At 52.2% G+C, this 17515-nt stretch overlaps 2 protein-coding genes across 5 annotated transcripts in view; both read left to right on the forward strand.

Annotated features, from left to right (window-relative positions):
- SEZ6 (seizure related 6 homolog) overlaps positions 1-13667 on the forward strand; it is a 42716-nt gene extending 29049 nt beyond the window's left edge. The window contains exons 4-17 of one of the 4 annotated variants that reach the window (XM_016139022.2): positions 1166-1361; positions 5393-5578; positions 7998-8166; positions 8296-8462; positions 9043-9237; positions 9471-9609; positions 9721-9917; positions 10509-10703; positions 11096-11287; positions 11392-11589; positions 11859-11897; positions 12152-12269; positions 12354-12456; positions 12619-13667. In XM_016139022.2, the coding sequence (XP_015994508.2) occupies positions 1166-1361; positions 5393-5578; positions 7998-8166; positions 8296-8462; positions 9043-9237; positions 9471-9609; positions 9721-9917; positions 10509-10703; positions 11096-11287; positions 11392-11589; positions 11859-11897; positions 12152-12269; positions 12354-12456; positions 12619-12651 (2127 nt within the window). In that variant the 3' untranslated portion in view covers positions 12652-13667. The remainder of the gene's footprint in view (positions 1-1165; positions 1362-5392; positions 5579-7997; positions 8167-8295; positions 8463-9042; positions 9238-9470; positions 9610-9720; positions 9918-10508; positions 10704-11095; positions 11288-11391; positions 11590-11858; positions 11898-12151; positions 12270-12353; positions 12457-12618) is intronic. The other 3 variants (XM_016139023.2, XM_016139024.2, XM_016139025.2) reach the window with 3 other exon arrangements.
- A 2959-nt stretch (positions 13668-16626) lies between these two features.
- PHF12 (PHD finger protein 12) overlaps positions 16627-17515 on the forward strand; it is a 37773-nt gene continuing 36884 nt past the window's right edge. Inside the window, exon 1 of the mRNA XM_016139029.2 lies at positions 16627-17261. Within this exon, the coding sequence (XP_015994515.1) occupies positions 17196-17261 (66 nt within the window). The 5' untranslated portion in view covers positions 16627-17195. The remainder of the gene's footprint in view (positions 17262-17515) is intronic.

Raw genomic sequence — 17515 nt, forward strand, 5'->3', positions numbered from 1 at the left:
GCAGAGTCTGTTGCAGGTCGAGCTCTGTTTGACTGAATGGAGGCAGGAAGCCCAGAAGGATACTCCAGAAATTGAAGGTCTGAGGATTATGGTGCTGGCAGAGGACTCTGTGATGGTCAGAGGGAAAGACTGGAAAGAGAGGTTACTGAGGAGAGAAGCAAGAATAGGATGGTGACTTGCAAATGCAGGCACAAGGTGTAAGGCCAGACTGAGTAGTCATTAGGGGCCAAGTTGGGGGCAGGGCCTGAGGGCCACAGCGAGAAATTTAAACTAGATACTATGGGCTTTGTGGGCTCACTGGAGAGCCACCAGAAAATTTAAACAAAGCATCATGGCTATGAACTATGGCTATTAAAGAATAGGGCTATAAACTGGCTATAGTTCAGAGAATATTGATGTGGAGGGAGAGTGGGTTAAGCCCTGCAAGCAGGGAGGCCAGCAGGAGGCTGCTACAGTGATCTAAGTGAGCAATAATAAACAGGCACTACTCAAATGGCAGTGAGGAAGAAGAGTAGTGAACAGATTTTGGGTCCCTTTGACAGGCCTGAATGACTGATTGGATGTGGGGTATGAGGGAAGAGGCATGTTGCCAGTTTCTGAATTGTGCACACAGGTAGGTAATGAGGTCATTCCCTGAGCTGGGGAGCCAGGGAAGCTGCTGGTTGGGGGAAGAGAGTGGCTCAGTATGAAGCAGGCTGGATGTGAGGTGCCTACGAAGCAACCAACAGGGAACCTCCCGTGGAAGCTGAGCACATGGTTCTGATGATTAAGACCTCACAATGCTGGCCAGGCCCTTGGAAACCATCTAGTTCGACACACCTACCCCATCCCCATTTTACAGATGAGAACACTGAGCCCAGAGAAGTGAAGAGACAGGAAGCAACTGGTATAGTTGAAAAGCTTCTGAGACGGAGACGTGCATACAAATCCCAGTTCTGCTAATAATCTCTGTGCAAGAACTTCAGGTCCTATCTCACAGAATTACTGGAAAGGTAAAATGAGCTCCTCCTGTACTGAAGTGCCTAGCTCATGGTCTGGAGGCTCTAATGCCCAAGGGACACTGAGGACTGGCCATACTTAGGGCCTGTAGAAGACTCAGGGTAGCAGGATTCAGTCAGCAGGAAAAAGCCTGATTGCTCTTTTGCTCTGTCTATTCCGCTGGCAGGTCCAGAACATCAGCCTGCAGCAGGGGGAAACAGTGACTGTGGAGGGCTTGGGGGGTCCTGACCCGCTGCCCCTGGCCAACCAGTCTTTCCTGCTGAGGGGCCAAGTCATTCGCAGCCCCACTCACCAAGCAGCCCTGAGGTTCCAGAGCCTCCCGCCACCTGTTGGGCCAGGCACCTTCCATTTCCACTACCAAGGTAGGCCTGGGCAGTGGAGGGAAGAACCAGCCCAATCTGGCTGCCCTCCTAGGAGTTTCTGGTATTATTACAGGCTGGGGGGAACAGGGCACGGTTAGTAACATACAGCATGGGTGCCCAGTGAAGCTGTGTACCACTGGAGGTGAGTATTGCACATCTGACACCTCCAGAGCTTTGCCTCTTCCACCTACCACCCTGCAGAGAACTGGTCTTGAAGGGGGACTGATACAGGATCAGGTAGCCCCCAGGTATGCCTATTGCCACTCATTCATCCATTCATTCATTCAGTATAGTTTTCATAGGCATCTGCTCCTCGCCAAGCCTGTGCTAGATACTGATATCAAGAGGAACAAGCCAGTCCTTGCCATCAGAGTTCAGAATCTCAGGGGGAGGCAGACAATTAAATAGGCAATAATAATATAAGTCCTCTCCCCAAATCCAAAGGGGTCAAGGTCAAGAGCTTGACAGTAATGATCTGGAGGTGGTTAGCTACCAGCCTGGCCTTCCTGAACTGCTTCTCCCACTCTGGACCTGGTCCATGCCCTAGTTAGCTCAGAACATCTCTGAAAATAGAGAAGTGTCATGATGTAATGGGAAAATCACAGACTCAGAAGATGGGCAGATCTGTGTGTGAATCTCCTTCCTACTGCCTGTTGACCTTGGACAGGTCATTTGAACTCTCCACCCCTCATTTTCCTCTGCTGTAAGATAAGACAAAAACATATACTCTACAAAGTCATGGCGAGAATTAAACAAAATGGTGTGCATCAACTGCTTAGCATATGCTCCATGAAGGAATCAGAAACTAGTATTAAAGAGCTGGTAAGACGGGGAAGGAAGAAGGAGCTTGGGAATCTGCCCCTCTCCCATCAGCATCCTTCCTGTCCCCGCCCCCTCCCAGGCAGCCTTCTTGATCCTTTGTACTGCTCCAACAGGTAACCAGTTCAGACTGGGGGGTGCTAATGGGGAAATAATTGGTATGAACCATTTTAGGATTGTCTTGAATTATCGTGAATCACTTCCACAGCCCCGTGGGGGGCCACAGCCTAGGGAGGAGGACAGGCACTCCCCTGGAAATGGGGATGCCTGGGACCCATCTATGGAGCACTCACCCTTTCTTGGCTTATCCACCCACCCTGGGGAAGCAGTATGGCATGACAATAGGGACCCCGGCGGTGGGCAGGAGATGGCCAGGGGCTTGGCAAAGACAAGGGGCCAGCTGAGAGAAGGGTGAGCATCTAGGTGGCCCAACCATCCTCCCTAATGGCTCATCAATCCTCCCTAACAGCAGGCATAATTTCACGCCACGATAACCTTCACTCTTGCTGCAAATTCCTTTGCACAAAACCCCAGACCTCCTCTCTGGTGGGCCAAACAAAGGTGGCTGACAGGGAGTTAGAGGCCCTGCAATAGGAAACAGACCCCAAGGTGGGGCTGAGAGAGCTGGCCCAGTCCCACCTCCTTCTCAGCTCCCAGAAGCCCTCCCTCCTCGGCCCACTTTTTGTCAATGATCAGCTCTTTCCCTAATGAGTGTAATTCCCCTAATTATAGGCTGTAATTAGCCCTGATCCCAGAGATGGGAACAGGAGGAGCATGTGCTCACATGCGTGTCTCCCTGGGCTGGAGAAACAGGGTGCCAGAAGAGGGAGTGAGGAGCCTAGTACCAATGCTTCTGCTAAAGCTGTCCAAGATAATGTTGGAGATCACAAAGATGGGCCCCCACAAGGGCCTCATCTGTAGAACCAACTTCCAGAGCCCTTCCTACAGCTTTAGGCAGTGTGAGGAGGCAGAGGGCCCTGCCAGGCAACCCCCTCCTCCCTCTTGAGCATTCCTGGCACTGGACTTGGCTCCAGAAACAGATGCCAGGGAGAAAATAGCTCAACAGATTGCAATGGTGCAGTCTCTCCGGGAACAGTCGTCATGGCAACAGGGAGAAGCTCATCCTGGGAAGTGGCACTTTACCCACTATGGAGTCTGGGGGCTTCATCATCCACCCCATCACTCCCCACCGTCTCCTGCTCACTTCATCTCAGCCCAATTTTCTAATCTGTGAAATGGGGTACTTCCCTTCCCAGAGTTGTTATAACTCATGGGAAAGATGTAAATACAGGTGCTGAACATGACATCTGGCTCATGGCCTAGAACTCCCTGGGTATCATATCCCCTCCATTCTGGGTACAGTGATTCACACCCTCCTTCCTATCCCATACTGGCCTGGGGTTTCTTCCCAGATCATTGAGGGTGGCTACCCTGAACAACTACCCAGGACAACCTTGTCTATTACTCTCAGGTTTCTCTGACTCCTGAGCCCAGGTCTCTACTCCTGGGGAAGCAGGTGAGAGAGGAGAGATATAAAGCACGTAGGCTCTAGACCCAAGAGCTTCAAGGGCCTATTCTACCACTTACTGGCTGTGTGATCAAGAAAATTCCTCAGTCTCTCTAAACCTGAGGTTTTCTCATCTGAAAATGAATAACCTCTGCCTTGCCTGCCTTCCTGTGTTGTAGACATCAAGTAAGAAGAGTGTGAAGGCATTTTAGAAGCTGGAAGGTGCATTCTGATGTGAGGTGCTTTATTAATCAAGATTATAAACAACTGCAGGCTGGTGCATTCATTATTTGTTCTGTGCCAGGCATTGCATATCTGTCCTCTCACGTAACAACATTGGATGCAATACTCTAAATGGGTGGGTAAACAAGGAAACTAAAGCACAGAGAAGTTAGGTAACTTCCTCAAGGTGGCACAGCAAGGAGGGGAGCCTATGTTCAAATCTGACTTCAGGACCTACCTCCTCGGCACTGCCTTAACTGCCTGCCAATCACAAGTAACCATTCATGGGCCATTCTCTTAAGAACCCTGTGAGAGAGGGAAGAGTAGTTATCATCCTCTCCCTTTCACAGACCTAGTAACTAAGGCCAGGAAAGGTGAAAAATCACGAAACTTTATTCTGGACCCTAGTTTGCCCAGAGGAACCTTTTTCTACTCACACAAAGGGCCACAGAGGCTAGTAGAATCCATGCTTAGACCTCTTTCCAACCACCTGGAGCCAGTAGTAAAGGTTGCCCACACCCACCCCACCCCACGCAAGATCCAAGAGTCCTTCCTTAGTCTAGACCATCCCCATCTCTCCCACCAGCCCCAAAGGTCTTTAGACTCTGTAGCCTAAGCCTTTCCTCAGACTCTCTCATTGACCCCTCCAACCCTCTTCCTCACCTCTCAGACCCCCATTTTTAGCTACCGCCCCAGCTTGGCCCTAAATTGGGATTGGCCAGATTGTTTTGTAGGATTTGCTGCCACCATTCGGTCATATTTGGTATGACAGTTCCAAACGCTACAGTTTCCCAGCGCAACTTATTCCTCCCCCAACTTCCCCGAAGGCATGTATTGCCTCCCCACCATCGCCCCATCCAGTTTTTAAAAGTAGAATACAGCCCCTGCCATCAAGCTATTTCAGCATTTCAATGAACACTGGGGAAACTTTTACTGTCTGCGATTCATATTTGTCCCCTATGGGAAAAATAATATAAATACTTTACATCATAGACTTTTCACCGTTTCAAATGCTTTCACATCTACATGTCTTTTAATATACATTTTTTGAAGATGTACTATCAGCCAGGTTCCAAGGATACCAAGCTGAATAAATTACTATCTCATTTATTCTCACAATAAACCTGTAGGTAGGCTGGCATTTTACACCTCATTTAACAAATGAGGAAACTGAGCCACAGAAAGGCTAGTAACCTGTCTAAAGTGTCAGAAAGGTTAGGCCAGAACCCAAGCTTCCTAACTTCCAGCTCTATGCTTGCTCCATTAAGCAGCACAGGCAGCTGGCAATATCATGGGCACCTTTTAGAGAAGGGATTAGTATCTTTTCTGGAATTCCTGACGCTTTTTCTGGCCCCAAGTGACACCTCCAGGCAGGCTGGGGTAAACCCCTTTGCCCTAGCTATGACTCAGCACGCCGCCCCCCCCCACCAACACACACACACACACACACACACACACAATGTCACCCATTCTCTCTCTGCAGCCTATCTCCTGAGTTGCCACTTTCCCCGACGTCCAGCTTACGGAGCTGTGACTGTCACTAGCCTCCACCCAGGAGGCAGCGCCCGCTTCCACTGCATCACTGGCTACCAGCTGAAGGGTGCCAGGCTCCTTACCTGTCTCAACGCCACCCAGCCCTTCTGGGATTCCCAGGAACCTGTCTGCATCGGTGAGTGGCCCCAGGGGACTCAGTGCTGAATAGAGGAGTAAGATGCTTTGTTGCTATCTAGCACCTTTATTTGCTCTCCATAATGAAGCCAGAAAATGGCTACACACCTCAGCGGCATTTGTCTAATCAGTACTCAATGAGCGCTTACTGTATGAAGGTACCATGGCCGTAGAAAACTAAATTAAACAGAGTGTGCCCTCAAAGAGCCTATACTTCCTGAAGAGAGGGGAAAGAAAAAGCACATGAGTTATCAATTTTCACAGCAGGAAATAAAAAGTACCAATGAAAAGATATAAAGTAACCTGGGAGGAGACAAAGCAATTATTCTCAGGCATTTAGAAGCCTTCCTGAAGGAAGTAGCATTGAAGGTTTGACATTTCAGTGCAAGAAACAATGTGGACAGGGACAGAGGTGACGTGAGGGAGTATTTAGGAACAAAGAAGACAGCCAGGTTTGACTAAGGCCTGAGACATGAAGAGGGGGAAGTGGGAGGGCCTTGAACATCAGCCAAGACACTGGGGTGGGGAACCATTGAAGTTTTTGGAGAGGAGAGAAGAGCTAGAAACTATTCCTCAGGAGAGCCAGCCAGGTGGCATCGGCAGGCTGGGAGGCCAGCCAGGCAAGAGGGTTTGAACTTAGACAGTGACTTCAAGAATGAAGAGGAGGGAAGAGGTTCCGGAGACACTGATGAGTGAAAGAGGGAAAGCGGAAGGAGACTCCCAGGTTCTGGTCCTGGGCAATCAGGTAATCTGGGAGAGCTGCCAGTTGAGAGTGGCTTGCTGGCAGAAGGAAGTTGGAGTGTTTAGTTTGCAGTATTAAAGGCAGCTTGGGGTTTTAAACCTTATTTCATTCTATACACTCTTCCTGAGTGCCAGGCACAAACAGAGGTAAATGAGCCAGGAGTGGTCTATGCCCTCAGGGAGCTCTCTATCTAGTGGAAGACAGGCAAGCAGCTCAGCAGATTCAGTGCAGACAGTGCTGTGATGGGAGGACCTCAGGGTGCAGTGGGGATCCAAGGGAGGAACTGCTGTTCCAAAATGAGGAAGGAGGCAAGGAAAGCTTCTCAAAGAGACAACATAGATGGATTATAATGTTCGCCCAGAGAAGTGAAGTGGATTCCTGGAACAGCAGATGGAGAGGTATGAAGGGATGAAGCAACATGCTACAACGAGGACATGCTGAAGTGTACCTGGAGAAGAGGGTATATGGGGAGAGACTGAAACCAAGTCAAGAGGCAGTTAGGTTCATAAAGAGCTTGAATGCCGTCTTGACTGTGGACTCTATCTGCAGAGCTATAAGGAATTACTGAGGAACTTAAGTATAGGATGGGGGCATGATCAGATTTGAAGAGCAGTTCCATTGTGAGACCAAGAAAAAAGGTGGGTCTGCCCTCTTTGCAGAGAAACAGAGAAGAAACTCACTACAATCCCCTCCTCAGGAGGTTTATGAGGTTAAAATATTCTGTCTTGAACATTTGGAGACAAAGACTGTGTCTTGGCAGCTTGGTCTCAGAGCTGGCAGGGTCCAGAGCTGTGTGACCAAGAAAGGAAAAGTGCTGCCTGGAACCAACTACACTCTTGCCTGAGACTGCTTCACTTAACTGGCCATACTTAACTGCTAGGAGTTCGTGGCCAAGTAGCCCAGCATTCCTCAGTGATGGGTACAAGCAAGTTGTTCAGCCTCTACTTGCAAAGAGAGGGAAGTCCCAGGCCAGAGGAGTCAGTGCTGGAAAGGCCCAAAGGGTGAGCCCAAGAATGACAGTAGCAGTGATGCAATTTCAGAAAGTGTTCAAGGCCATCTCCTGGCTAGCAGTATCTGCTCAGGGCACAAGATTTGGAGGTGAATGGTATGCACACACTGTCATCCCTGATGTAATCCTACCCTCTTTTACATTCATTCACTGATTTTATTCAACAAACACTGAGTATCAACTCTGCCTGGCCTGAAAAACCTGGACCCTCCCCTAGGGAGTCCTAGTCAAGGGACACATCCCAATAATAAGTGATTTTAGAAAAGTGGCATGAGGTAGAAGTAGCAGATATACCCAAGAAACCCTGGTAAGGGGCTTTGAGAAAGCCCACCCTGGGAGTAAGGGGAGTCAGGAAAGGCCTCCCAGAGGAGTCAGCAGAGAGGGAAAGTGACTCATCCAGCGTCACACAGCTAGGCCTTGGCAGATCTACCACAAAGGAGTTGCACATAAAGTCCCAGAGGTGTGGAAGATTAGGAGATAGGATTCTGGAGTCTAGGCTGCCCGGAGCTGCGGGGTCATGGGGGCAAAGAATTAACCGTCGGAACCATGAAGGCAAAGATCCCTGCTGCCCCACGCACAAGGTACAGAGCTAGGATGGGCAGAAAGACTTGTTAGGCTGCCTAGGACCCAGTCAGGGGTCCAGCCCCCAGTCCTATCCCTGTCATGCAGCTGCCTGCGGTGGAGTGATCCGCAATGCCACCACTGGCCGCATAGTCTCTCCAGGCTTCCCGGGCAACTACAGCAACAACCTCACCTGCCACTGGCTGCTTGAGGCTCCTGAGGGCCAGCGGCTGCACTTGCACTTTGAGAAGGTTTCCCTGGCAGAGGATGACGACAGGTGAGATGTCCTGGTGAGGCGGGAGTGCCTGGCCTGGTAATACCTTGCTGGAGGGACTGTATACAAGCATGGGGCCATGCCCCACACGGGTTAGCAACCAGCCACACAACCGCTGCTCTGCTGGCCCAGGCTCATCATCCGCAACGGGAACAACGTGGAAGCCCCGCCTGTGTATGATTCCTATGAGGTGGAGTACCTGCCTATTGAGGGCCTGCTCAGCTCTAGCCGACACTTCTTTGTGGAGCTCAGTACTGACAGCAGTGGGGCAGCTGCAGGCATGGCCCTGCGCTATGAGGGTGAGCCTGATAGGGCCTAATCAAGGGTGGAGGGTTTGGGAGGGGGCTTGGGCCTAGGGTCTCTTCTGTCACATCCTCCCTCTATTGCATCATCACTCTTTTAAACTCAGCCCTTGCTCACCTGGCACTTAGGCCCTCTCTCCTTGCTCTTCCCCTTGAGCCCAGGATTCCCAACTCATCTTTGCAGAAGACCCTTGCCTGGACTCAGGGCCCCTGGTCCAAGTGAATGAATTCTCTAGAATTTGAAGAACAAAATAGGCCTCAATCCTTAGGGAAGAAGAATTCACTGTTAAGAGACATTCTAGAATCACTCATACATGCACACATTCACTAATTCATTCAAAATAACATTTATTGAGTCCCTCCAAAAACTAGGCACTAGAGATACAAAGGTTATCAGGACAGCTTCCTAAGCATAATAGGGCTGGATACTCTGGTCTGTCCCTGCCCCCTCCTCCAAGCACAAGAGATACTCTTGCAATAAAGATGAAAAAGGCCCTGGGGAGGGAAGTTGGAAGACATCTGCCCCCTGTGTTTGCTCCAGTCAAGGCTGAGCTGGGCTGGGCCCTGTGGTTTACAGCCTTCCAGCAGGGCCATTGCTATGAGCCCTTTGTCAAATATGGCAACTTCAGCAGCAGCGCACCCTCCTATCCTGTGGGTACCACCGTGGAGTTCAGCTGCGACCCTGGCTACACCCTGGAGCAGGGCTCCATCATCATTGAGTGTGTTGACCCCCATGACCCCCAGTGGAATGAGACAGAGCCAGCCTGCCGAGGTCAGTAGGCACCAGTGGATGGGTCTGCCAGGGGCAGGGAGCAGGGTGGGCACTAGGGAACCAGCCACAGAGCCTGGAGCCCAGTGACAGGTATGACTCAAGCTTCCCCCTGAGGAAGAGCTGGGGGCTCCCAGCAATGTGTAGGCACTTCTGTGAGCAAATGCCAGCCCCAGGACACAGCACTGGGGGGAACAGGGAAGAGACACACCTCCCAGACCATCCCTGCCTTGCAGCTGTGTGCAGTGGGGAGATCACAGACTCAGCCGGCGTGGTGCTCTCCCCCAACTGGCCAGAGCCCTACGGCCGTGGGCAGGACTGCATCTGGGGTGTGCATGTAGAGGAAGACAAGCGCATCATGTTGGATGTCCGAGTGTGAGTGACCACTGGGCTAGGCCAAGCCAGCTCCTAAACAATGGAGACATGTCTTGCCCATCCCATCCTGGGGTCCCCAGGCCCACCCTCCCTGACAGTCCTCCTCCACAGGCTGCGCATAGGCCCTGGTGATGTACTTACCTTCTATGATGGGGATGACCTGACAGCCCGGGTCCTGGGCCAGTACTCAGGGCCCCGTGGCCACTTCAAGCTCTTTACCTCCATGGCCGATGTCACCATCCAGTTCCAGTCGGACCCCGGGACCTCGGTATTAGGCTACCAGCAGGGCTTCGTTATCCACTTCTTTGGTGAGCTTGCCCCTGACCCACCTCATGCCTGGGAAAGAGGGGATGCCAGAATGCAGACCCCAAACCACAGCAAGTCAGAGTCCAAGGCAATGAGAAGCATGAGTGCTCTTATCTGACAAAGGAAAGCTGGAAACACTAAAGGAAGCTAGTCTTGTTCTCCATCTTTCCACCATAGCCCAATGGGAGAAAGCCTGCCTTCTTTTGCAGCAAGAGGAATTTGGTAGGCGACAGGAAGAACTTCGTAACAAAAATAGGGAACTAAGAAAAGGTTTTTGATTCTACCTTTCTAATAATCTTTAATAAAAATGGCAAGTTTTCCCATTCTACCTGACCCTGTCTCAGCACTGAGAAACTGGCCAACATGTTTTTAGAAGGTCAAAGCCTAGATGATTACCTGGGAATCTAGGAGACAGAATAATATCAGGAACAGGCAAGAAGGGGCCCTTGAGCAGGGAGAATGAATCGCTGTGCCTGCCCATGCCACACCCAGGACAAACTGGGAGGAGCCCAGTGCCCTTAGGGAAAGGGAGGCTAGCACAGTTGCTTTGGTGCTGGCTGAGGGTCTGCATCTTGCTGCCCCTGTGCCCCTAGAGGTGCCCCGCAATGACACGTGTCCGGAGCTGCCTGAGATCCCCAATGGCTGGAAGAGCCCATCACAGCCTGAGCTGGTACATGGCACTGTTGTCACTTACCAGTGCTACCCTGGCTACCAGGTGGTGGGATCCAGTGTTCTCATGTGCCAGTGGGACCTAACCTGGAGTGAGGACCTGCCCTCCTGCCAGAGGGGTGAGTGCCCCTGTTCCTCATATTCCCCTCCCAATGCAACCTACAAACTTCTCTCCTGGACTCTTAACCAGATTCCAGCTGTTACTAGCTGGTATCCTTGAAGTTCCTTTACCTCTCATGGCTTCAGTTTCATCATCTGTGAAATGGGACGGTACCTTTCCATAAGGTTATCTACCAAGTACTCCAAGGATTTCATTCCAATTGATGTTTGTTAACTCTGATGGATGGGGACAAATGAGGGAATACACCAGCAAAATAGTAGGGGCAGATAACTCGTGGGTGGAGCCATGGCATGATGATGTTGGCTGGCCTGAAACAAAGCCAGGATAGATTGGCTTTTGTTGAGTTCTACTTGGGCTACTTTCCCCCACCCCATCATCTCCCATCTATAGTGACTTCCTGCCATGACCCTGGGGATGTGGAGCACAGCCGACGCCTCATATCTAGCCCCAAGTTTCCTGTGGGAGCCACCGTGCAGTATATCTGTGACCAGGGTTTTGTGCTAACGGGTACTGCCATCCTTACTTGCCATGACCGCCAAGCCAGCAGCCCCAAGTGGAGCGACCGGGCCCCCAAATGTCTCTGTAAGTGTCAAATGGGTAGGAAGAAACCTCTGGTAGGAGATAAAAGATGCTGTCCCTGAAGACCACAAGCCCGGCACCCTCACTAGGCTCTGCCTGCTTTGCAGTGGAACAGTTCAAGCCATGCCATGGCCTCAGCATCCCCGAGAATGGTGCCTGCAGTCCTGAGAAGCGGCTACACCCAGCGGGGGCTACTGTCCACTTTTCATGTGCCCCAGGCTATGTGCTGAAGGGTCAAGCCAGCATTAAGTGTGTGCCCGGACACCCTTCACATTGGAGTGACCCCCCACCCATCTGTAGGGCTGGTGAGTGTTGTCACCCCAAAACCTCTGCCTGGCCCATAGGGCTGCTCTGGCAAATATATCAAATGTTGAGAACGAGAATCCCCTGCCCATACCACCTTCATATTACCTCTGGTCTCCCCTTGATCTCCCCAATCTCTGCCAGATTTTTCTGACCTGGTGATAATAAGACAAATGCTAGGGTGGGTTCTCCTTGGATAAATCCTTCCCATGATCAGTGGTTTGGCCCGTTGAGCTCACCCACTACCCTTGGCCCTCCCCTCTTGTTCCAGCCTCTCTGGATGGGTTCTACAGCAGCCGCAGCCTGGATGGTGAGCCCCCACCCTTAAGAGCCAGGGAGGTAGTCTCCCTCCCCTGGTTCTCACAACAACCAGGCCATGGGTTCTCCCAAGGAGGGAGGGCAGAGAAAAGAGAGTAGTCTGGGACTGGTAGGGCAAAAAGCTCATTTTCTGCCTTCATCCAGCTGGAGGGAGCTGGTGGCTAGATGCCCCTGGGCAGAGGTGAGGGGAATGTGGGCTCCAGGTGACAGGGACCTCTGCCCCAATCCCACCCTCTGTGTTTTCAGTTGCCAAGGCACCTGCTGTGTCGAGCACCCTGGATGCTGCCCACATAGCAGCTGCCATCTTTCTGCCACTGGTGGCGATGGCACTCTTGGTGGGAGGTGTGTACCTCTACTTCTCCAGGTGAGTCCGGCTTCCCTTCCTGCCCTGCATACTTGACTCACTCCTGCCCAGCACTCTGGACTCACAGGCTTCTCTGCCCCACAGGCTCCAGGGGAAAAACACTCTGCAGCTGTCCCGAATGCGACCTCGCCCCTACGACCGAATTACCGTGGAGTCAGCATTTGACAATCCAACTTATGAGACTGGAGTAAGTATCCTTGCCAGCCTTGATACCCTATCCATTATTCAATTCTATGCTCCCTTGGGCGGGTACCCTGAGGGTCCTGCCAAGCCCTTTCACTTTTCCCTTTTCCTTGGGAAGGTGGATTATGGGCTGGCAAACATCATACAAGTTTCCAACTCCCAGCAGTCTCTTTCCTTTGCAGGAGATGAGAGAATATGAAGTATCCATCTAGGTGGGGGCAGACTGGGGAAGCCAGCTCAGCCCTGCATCGCAGCCCAGCAGCAGAGTTCCCAGCTTCCTGCTGTCCCTCCACCTCCTGTACATACCACCTGGGAAGAGATGCCGCCAATCCCTCAAGAAGTTGTGCCCTTCCTCTCCTGCAATCCCCACCAAGGCCTATGTTCTTGGTATCACTGCCCACTTAGGGTCCTTCCTCGGGTCCAAGCCAGCGGGCATCTGCCTCTCAGCAGAACACAGCTGGAGCATATGTATCAAGAACCAGCATTCTCTTGACCTTCCTTCATGCCCTACACCTCCAGCCTGGAATTCACAGGCAGAGCAGGAGCACCTGCTTCCACCTGACCAACACCTACCCCTGGCATACAGCGCCCTGCAGCAGGGTGCTCCTCACAGGGCCATCACCAGTGGCCAAAACTGCTCTCAACAGTGACCTCTGGGTAGTACTGGCATGCCAACATCAGCCCCTAGAGGAGGTCTCTAGTCCTTCTCTAAGGCCCCAGGAATGGACAGTTCTGCCTCCTGTCCCTTCCTAGTGGAGGCAATAATTCTAAGGGATCCTAAGGGGTTTAGGGACCCTACCCAAGCTCAGGTTGGGCTGCCCTAGCCACTCATGCTCCACACCAAAGCAGGAAACCCCACTGCTCCCCTGGCAGCCCTATACCCTGAAGAGAGTGAGACCTTCCTTTGATGTCAGTCTGGCTGTTACAAACATCCTCTTTCCCACTAGTCCCTCCTCTAACCCCAGACACATGCCAGACTTTCCTCCTGGCCACTGTGTTTTGAGATAAGAGGAGTGGGCAGGCATATTCTGGAGAGAAGCAGAGGTCCAAGGGTCCAGGAATTTGGCATGGAACAGGGGGTCAGAGAGCCCCAGGGAGAGGCCCAGGAGCTGGCTGCAGGCCACTCTGTACATGTAATGTATTATATGAAGTCTGGTTTCCAGCCAGAGAAGAATCTTCTATTTCAGTCGTTTCCTTATTAAAATGGTGTTTTTGAAAAAACCAAGCAATGGTCAGGTGGATGCTGCTTTCCTGGGGGGAAGGGAAGTGGGAGATAAATGGGATGTGGACTTCAGGACTTGAAGGCATGCTTGACCCACAAACTAATACTCCCTATATTTTATCAAAAACCAGTTACATGCAGGTGCTACAGGGATCACTGTTCCAACAAGGTCAGTGCAAAAGATGGCACTGAAATGAGAGATCCCAATGGCTGGTGCCACAGGGGTGTGGAAGCCCAGAAACCCAACTGATCAACCACCTCAATGCCTCATTTCCTCCTCTTTGCTAGGTCCAGAACTACAAGCCGACAAACTCCCAAACCTGTTCTCAATGTATTGCTGACAAGTCCCAGGAAACCTGACACACCTCTTCTTCTCCTTCTTTCCCAGCTAGCAAGGCTCAGAAAATTGGAATAGGAATCTAAGACAATTCCAAAACATGAGACTCAAATCTATCTTGGCCTCAGAGAACATACAGACTCAGTATTAGGGACCATGCAGCATAGAGGCTTGCCTCCTATTTTAGCAAAAGCCCTATTCATGGACTCTAGAAAGAGGTGGCTAGACAGAATATGCTTAAGTTTGCCAAGTGTGGTCCCTTCCCAGACCCTTTGCCCCTTCTCCATGGCCCCCAGCACCTCCTAAGATGAAACTGCTTTCCCAGCCTTGGTGTCCAGCATGCACTTCCATGCTCAGAGGTACGTTCTGCATGGCTGCTCTCTAGAATAAGAGTAAGAGGCAGGAAAAAGGGAGTTATAGGAACTTAGAAGCTAAAAGACAAAATCCCTGAAGGAAATAATAGCAACCAGCAGCTTCCGCTTTTACAGTCTTCCAATAGGGTGGTCTTAACCACCATGGCTGTCCACTCCTGGCTCTAACACAAGCTACCTTGAGGGATGGAGAGGCTCCAGTCCATGCAGAGTGCAATGCCTATATTAGCCACAAGAGGTCACTTCTAAAGGCATCTGTATCCCACCTGCTCTCTCCCCTCAATCCTTGAATTGCCAGGCTGGAGCTCTCCAAGGTGGCACCAACTCCTGGCGCCGCGGGGCTGACCTCACTCTCCAAGTTCAAAGAAGGTGTGTAGAGTGATTAGTTCCCCTGGCACTTGTCAACAGAGCCAAGTATTATTCCCTTCATTAGTCCATAGCCTATTCCTATTCTCAACTGCAAATGATGGTGTTGATTAAAGTAAAGCCTTGCTCATTAGGCTTGTACCAATGTCTTACTATTTGCCCCATAATGCCTTCGGGGCAGATAGTAAGAATAAGAAGGCACATGAGGTTCCAACTTCTGAGGGCGTGTAGCATGAAACACAGGAAACATGAGGTCTGGCCACTTCCAAACATCTAGCTCAGTCCTCGACATCTCTGGCCCATAGCTGGTAGAGAGCAGAGAGAGGCCAGTTAACATGACATTTTCCCCACCCCATCAAACGCCACCTTATCATTCTTCCTAGACACCAACAGGATCATCAAAAACCTAAGGCCACACACTGACATCCTTCTTATATCCCAAAAAGAGTAGCAGCAGCAACTTCTCACAAGCAGCTTAGACAGTGTTCTGGCCTGGGAATCAAGAAATCTGTTTAATTCCTAGGTCTGCCATAAATTGAGCTAAGCAAATCACTGCTCTTCTCTGTGAATCTGGAAATGAGAGGATTAATACAGGTGGTCTTTGAACCCTTTTCAGTTTTACGCTTCTGAGAACGCTAAATATACCTTGACATCCAAAGTGAGCAAGAAAGAGCTACTTGGTAACAACGCCAACTAAACGCCTAGTGTCAGGAACAGAGATGTCATTCCCTTCTTCACTGCTTCATCTACAGTCTGGCAGAGATAACTGGCCATCTCTAAAGGCGAGGAGCGGGCGCCGCGGAGGTAGTAAAGCCTCGCCCAGAATTCAAGATGAGGCTTTCAGACTACAAGTCCCAGCATACAGTACTGCAGCTCTCAAAAATATCCTTGGCAGGCAAATCACTCTTTCCTTAGTCCATCCTACCGTATAATGCATCGCAGGCATACGAAACTACGGCTCCCACAATCCACCAGACCATGGCGATTCTTGCTCCCAGGGTGCAATACGCTCCGGATCGCCCTTTACCCCCGCCTCCCTTGAGCGTTGCAAACTGGGAATTGAAGTCAACTGTACGCAGGTAACTGGGCGTTGTCAACATCACAAACTTCGCTTTCGGCTTCCTCTTGAAAAGCAGTTCTCAGGGACAGAGATCAAGAGGATAGTAACAGGCTGGCGAAACTCTGTAGGGTATCATCACTACGCAAGGCAGAGATGCTGAGGCTAAAATTAACTTGGAAACGGGAGGGAAATGGGAACAGCTCCCATCCAACCAACGTCAAAAGCATCGTTTTCCGTCGCGATGGTTTTTCTTTTCTCTTTACCAACATGGCGCCTGGTCCAGCCACACCTGACGCTAGAACCAAACAGTCCATCCAGTACAACACCCCTGAGTACTGCTGTCACCGACAGCCTACCAGCTCCAGCCAACACCACACCTTGCTCCTTCTTGTTCATGCCTAAGGAATCCAAGGACACGGTAGCCTATATCCCATTACTAAAATGGCGAAAAGAGAAGCATTCTTGTTAGGGCCTGCCAAGTGACAATACGCCTGCGCGAGAGTCGGCTGTGTTCTGGGGCGCGGGGAAGGGGGAACGTCCTCAACACGCCTGCGCGGGAACAGAGTGCTCTCGGCCTATACACAAACACCAATGGATGAAGAGTCCCTATGTTCCTGCGGCTGCGCTGTGACCTTTAGGCGCTCTCCCAGGCGCCTGCGCAAAGCCCCAGGTCCCGCCCTTTTACCTCAGTACGCTGGCGCAGGACAGAAAGGCGGGGGCTTCGGTTCTTCAGACGAATGCCAGCGCGGCTGCGCGCTGGGGGGTACCCCCTCACTGCGGCTGCGCGGGAGCCCGGCCGCCGGCTGTCACTGCGGTTGCGCGCGGCGAGCGGCGATCCCCGGGCGCCTGCGCGGGTGGCTTTGCGGGCGCTCGCGGTAAGTTTGCGCCAAGTGCGCGGCAGCCGGGACGCAGACGGCGGCGGCGGCGAGAGGCGGAGCCTGGGGACCACCCCCCATCACCCTCCCCGCAGTCACCTCACGTACCACAACCTCACCTAACCTCTCACCCCCCCCCCCCGATTCCCCCAACCCCGGGATGGCAGCGCCCGCCAGCCTTCCCAGCCGGACCAGCAGTCGCCAGCGCCGGCTTTAGCTTGTGGGACTAGGCCCCGCCGAGGCCTGACCCCCGGAGCCAGGACCCACCGTGCAGTCAGCCGCCGGGCCGGGGTTGAGGGGCCGCTCCCCCCTCACGGCCCGTAGGGAGGACGCTGCCGTCCCGGGGACTGGGGGCCGGGGGGTGGGGGGGAGCCAGGGCGAGGAAGTCGAGACCCGTGTTGAGAAAAAAGAAGGGGGGCCGGGGTCAGGAGCGCCCCCTTCCCCCGCTTCCCCCCTCCCCCCGGGGTTGGGGGGGGCCGGAGCAGAAAGCGCCCAGCCCGGGAGGTGGATGAATGTGGGAGAAAATGGAGACCAAGACGATCGTGTACGACTTGGACACGTCGGGGGGGCTGATGGAGGTAAGAGTAGCCCTCCTCATCCCCTTCCCCCAGCGCCGAGAGGGGACCTCCGCCCCACAAAGCCGGTCCTGAGCTCGCAGCGCAAGAAGGCCAGGGGAGGGGGGTTCTTTCTCACCAGACTCTCCCTCCCATCTTTGCAATTCGGGGAGCTGAGCTCAGTCTCCGAGGACATTTGCAGCAGTTTCACCTACTCGCCGCCCTCGATTTGCTCTCCCGAGGCGCCAACCCACTCCATCTCGTTGCACCGGCGGGCC

The sequence above is a fragment of the Rousettus aegyptiacus genome, unplaced genomic scaffold (assembly GCF_014176215.1).
Source record: "Rousettus aegyptiacus isolate mRouAeg1 unplaced genomic scaffold, mRouAeg1.p scaffold_m13_p_6, whole genome shotgun sequence".
Taxonomy (NCBI): Eukaryota; Metazoa; Chordata; class Mammalia; order Chiroptera; family Pteropodidae; genus Rousettus; species Rousettus aegyptiacus.